We start from the raw sequence: 4,998 nt of genomic DNA, 5'->3' as shown, positions 1-4,998 counted from the left end.
TAAGTTGAAATTGAGCAGAAGACAAGAAAACACATAAAAAAAGAGACGTCTCAAATGCACAGATCAAGAGGTCTGATTATCGGAATTTAACATGTCAATAAGATTATAAGCATGGAACAGGTGCCATCGATTACAATCTTGGACATGGAATCTATAGCAGCCTCTCTGCAGAAACAAGTCATATTCGGTTCAATCTCATCTGGAACCTTATCCCCACTTAAATTTAGGAACCTCGTTAGAGGCTCTGTATAGCTCAGGTGACCCTAACATCTTGCAAAAAGTTCTATTAAACCTCTAAATGCTCTTTTTATTCCTGATTTGAAGGACACTTGCTCTTAAAACCAATTGTCGATCTTGCATTAGCAGGCACTTAAGTGACAAGCTGCTGGTACTATTCACATCCTGCAGTTGAAACTAAAAAATTAAAGCAGCCAAAAAATTCTTTTGCAATTAAGCATCCAAGAATCAAATCATTGTACTATTGGGCAGAACAATAATTCAAAACAACCAGCATCTTAAGGACTGTGATTGCCCCACAGAATCAATATTCAATTTCTTTACACCCAGACCTTGTGTAGGAAAGAAATCCCATTTTACAATTGCCAGAACCCACTTAGTGGCATTCTTCAAGCACAATCGATGAGTATCACACAAATTGTGATATTTCAGAATGGAACAAGATAATGATTGTGAGAAATAAGGCTAACAAATATGGAACAGCTGCAGAGTCCAATCATAAATCTTTTTTCTTCTCCTCAACTCTTTGAATGTCTTTTTTCTGTTTCTCCAAAAGGTAACTTTGCGCTGTTGCATTGATAATGCTCATAAAAAAGAAAATGAGCATAATCCAAACGAAAAAGTTCCATATCAATGCAGTTGACAGCTTCCAAGGTGTTTCCTGCTAGATATTAATGCAAGATAGATCCATCAAGAAAGGCATAGATGTGAAAAACCTGAGGTCGGCTTCAAAACAAACCAGGTTGCCAATGGTTAAAGCAACTAGGAAAGTCGTACCTCAATAGCTTCTGGCCCAGTATGATACTTGTGTTTGATCTTCTCTAGCTGGATCAATACATGGCTTAATGCACGTGACACTGCTGGCATATGCTGAAAGACATGTCTTACACTGCTTTCAAGATGCTCTACCAGTTGATTGTTGCACAGTAGTATTACAAACACGGTCTGCACAACATAATCGTAATAGATAAGCTGGGGTTACATTCACATCTGATTGAATATTAACACCTATCGTCCATCAATGTAAATGAAACTTCAAGCATGAAGCACTTTGCACATGAAAAGTGGCAACATAATTCTTAGCAGCCTATTAACATGCAGGTAAGGAACTACCACATAAAATAATACATTCCACAGCCCAGTACACAACTCCTGGGAGCGCACAACGGCATAGTTTCACATCAATGCACTCACATAACAAGCCAATTTTGAAACAGATTCATACCTGAATATGAGTTTTTACCAATGCTTTACCAATCAATGTTGGAATGAAAAAACTCCAAAATGGAACAAGCAGTTGCCCACAAGTGATACCAGCTAGATCGAATAGAGGATTAGGTACCTGTCATTCGTTCTACATAAGTTACTTAGCAATCCATTTTGATTCTATAATCTCACATCCTAATTTATCCACGGCATGGCATTTGCACCCAGTAAAAATAACCACTCTGGGAGCAGCCAAAATGCCGTGAAAACAGAAGGATCGAGCAAACTTACTGATGCAAAAACAAGAATTGTCCAGAATTTGTATTGGTCAAAGTTCAGCAGCTTAAACCGTTCGATCATCCCATTCTTGACTTTGTTAAAGTATCTTCTGACACTATTATTTGATTCATCCGCAGCCGTTCTTATTGTCATAACCTCATACTCTTTCAATCTCTCACCAGAAAGCTTTGCTGCCAAGGCAGGGGAAAGTGAAAGATTAGCAAATTTCAAGCCTGGCAATATCGGCTCTTAAAGTAGTTAAGACCAAACCCATGCTAAATACTACCACACAAATCCTCCCCGAAAGCAAGTAGTTCAGCATTTCCAGGCAGTACAACAATCACAGATAAATTTAATTGAACAGGGCATGCACAGAGTTTACCTATGGATTGTGTCAGAACTCACAGCATACAGATGACCGATGTATTAGATAACAACTACCATTTATTTTTTAATATGATAATGCCTCCTAGTCTTTTTGTTTTGTCAATATGCAGCTGAATAGCATGTCCACATAAAGAGTAAACTGCAACTTGGAGTAAACCTTTTTTACCAAAAAGAAAAGGTACTTAAACAGATTTATAATCATAATATAACGAACCAAAAAAGACCCAGATTAAAATAAAAGAGATCACCAGCTCGTGAAACAAAATAGGGCGGTAGCTCCCCTAGTGCAGTCCCTAGCCCCCATAGCACAGCTTCCAATTGCACCTCCCATAGAATGGGCGGCAAAGGCACCCTAAAGCGCTCAGAAAGGGCAGTCTTCGGATACAAAGGTTCTCCAAAACCCAAACAATCATGGAGCTCCCAGGTTGATGTCTTCCCAAAGAGTGCAGTATCATAAGGAGCACTCTTAAGGTCCACTCTTCCACAAAGTGTAGCCTTAAATGTGAACATTGCAATGTGAGGACCCAGATACAAGACAAAAGTGTGCAATCCAGATCCTGCAGAAGCAAAAGGAGACAATCAATGGGTTGCAATTCCTGCACGAGCCCAGACCATCTCACAATATTCTCATACAAACTCACCTAAGCCAATGGATGAAGCAACCCCAAGTCCAACCCACCAAACAGCATAGCGCAGGTATGCGGAAGCTTCCTTCATAACCTGGTAGATTGTGAGCATACTTTAGTTAAAAAACCATTCTAACATTGCATGAAGAACTGATATCCTGCAGCAATAAAGCTATAGTTCACCTGTTCATGCGGACCTTCCAAGGTGCTGAGCATGCTCCAGCCACATAGAGCAAAACTGACAAGCAAAAGCACGAGTTTGTGTGTAAAAAGGTACTTAATCAGCTGTAACGTGTATTGCAGGACAGCCAACAAGAAAAACTTCAGTGTGGGCAATGGTCGTTTTAGCAAGCCCAACCCTTCGGGTTGTATCTCATGATCCCCCGAAGGCCCTGCGAGACCGAAATGCCCTGAGAACCTGAGCCTGTGTGCAGAAATTGACAGGAAATCGAATACTAACACAGGATTGAACCAAAAAACAAGTATGTACATGAACGATAGGAGGAAATATAAAACGACTACCATGAAATGGATTAGAAACAAACAAGACGGATGATAGCAGGCAAAAAGAAAGGACTATCGCTGATTGAACTAAAAGCGAGCATTCAAGCAGACAATAAAGGGGAACCCTAAAACAGAGCAAGGGGGAGGTCAATATACCTGCCCATTCCTGCGACATTGTGGGAGCCTGAGAGAGGAGCTGGTCTGTCGCGATGACGGGTCTTGGGGGATCGATGGAGGGGTGATCTACAGCGAAGAGACACGGAACCCCACGTGTGCCAAGGCAACGGATAAGCCCTGTTTTTTGGGTGGGTTGCCCTGCTCTGTTTCTGCGTCTTTTCAGAATCTCTTATGGGGGATGCTCTGACTCTGCATGAGGGAGGGGGGAGAGAGAGAGAGTCTTTGTCTGTGCTTCAATGGCTGTCGTCACATAACAGTGTCTGTTCCGGTGCTGACAAAGGCTTCCTTCAGGAAATAGAAATGCTCTCTGTTCTTCTCATTTGTTGTGGTGCAATATAGGCTGATCGGCCAACACTCACTTATATACCAACCCTTTCTATCAATTGGCCGCCCTTTCCTTTTTATGGGTCGGCTATTTTTAAAATATCGATTTACATGCCTCCCGCTTGAGTCTTACACCAATAACTTAATAAACTATAGAAAAATAAATTGCAAAGACCTTTATATAATTGGCCCTTTTAGATCATGTATCATCATCCACCTTTCCTTGCACACTTTGATACCTAATACTTCCAAAGAATTCATTCCATTGCCCCACCAATGCACCCCATCCATCCCCCTAAAATGAAGGCTTGCTTTGACTTTGGCTCAATTTTGGCCAGCATCATCCAATTATAGCTATATCTCCTTGAGTCATTGCTTGCCTCAGCTCAATGGCAAACACCAACCTTCCAATGCCATCATGGACACCTCACCAAATCCATTATCCTGTTCCAATGTCTACAAGCTATGCAGTCCTCAAACCAACACTCACATTGTCTGTTCAAGACTTTGTGAGGCCTAAGATTGGTTTTCAAAGTAACACGAGCAAGAGTTTGAATAAGTTTTGATCCTAAAACGAATGGTATAAATATTTTTACCTTGCACCTATTTGTAATTAAGTCACAAAAAACTTGCAAAATCTTCGTAAGTGGCTAATCTAGAACTAAAAACGATAACAATAGTTGCTTTCATAATGTGACATTTTAGCCTAATCATCTACAAACATTGGAATGTCATTCCATCATAATCAAGAACTTCTAAAGCAATTACATGTGATGTCCAATTTTGAGGTTGGAAGAACCCATGGCTATTGTCAAAACCCTAATGCTTACAAACAAGCGCATTTAGTCACAAAGGGACAAGTTACCTTCATCATGTCTATGGACAACTCTAACAAATGAACATAAAATGTGGCACCAAGTTATCTTTGTATGGGAAGTTTAGATGATCATTTATCATATCTAACATGTAGTCAAGCTCTTTTACTTTAGGACATTCAATCATGCAATTGGAAGTCAAGCATGAGGAAATTAAAATTTGAAATGCAAGAAAAGGAAATCCCTCCCTTAATTGCAAACTTTATGGTCTTAAATGGAGATTTTAGAGCATTAAATGATTTCACTTATATGTTATGGTCTTTAGGAAAGATTGATAACAATTCCATGACAAAAAAGTGCAAAAGTATTGAGGAGGGAAAGTCAAACTTGGGTTGGTGAGAGTAGTTGGGAATGTGGCTTTAACTACAACCAGTTGCACTCTC

The 4,998-nt window shown here is 40.0% G+C and overlaps 1 protein-coding gene across 2 annotated transcripts; it reads right to left on the bottom strand.

Moving 5' to 3' along the window:
- Positions 1-471: 471 nt before the first annotated feature.
- Positions 472-3,768, bottom strand: LOC148013782 (vacuole membrane protein KMS1-like). 2 transcript variants are annotated; one of them, XM_087668302.1, is made up of 8 exons: positions 3,396-3,768; positions 2,919-3,159; positions 2,751-2,829; positions 2,358-2,666; positions 1,735-1,913; positions 1,463-1,579; positions 1,015-1,182; positions 472-898 (listed from the first exon to the last, which is right to left on the bottom strand). In XM_087668302.1, exons 1-8 carry the CDS (start codon positions 3,401-3,403, stop codon positions 734-736), a joined length of 1,266 nt encoding a protein of 421 aa, XP_087524428.1. In that variant the 5' UTR covers positions 3,404-3,768; the 3' UTR covers positions 472-733. The 2 variants fall into 2 exon arrangements, with proteins under 2 accessions (XP_087524428.1, XP_087524430.1); XM_087668304.1 differs by having other exon boundaries at positions 2,919-3,127.
- Positions 3,769-4,998: the final 1,230 nt, after the last annotated feature.

The sequence above is a fragment of the Lygodium microphyllum genome, chromosome 26, assembly GCF_053477565.2.
Source record: "Lygodium microphyllum isolate KBCC chromosome 26, Lygodium_microphyllum_v1.1.10, whole genome shotgun sequence".
NCBI classification, from domain to species: domain Eukaryota; kingdom Viridiplantae; phylum Streptophyta; class Polypodiopsida; order Schizaeales; family Lygodiaceae; genus Lygodium; species Lygodium microphyllum.
Note: the sequence above shows the minus strand (reverse complement) of the source record. Positions and strands in the feature narration are given on the sequence as shown.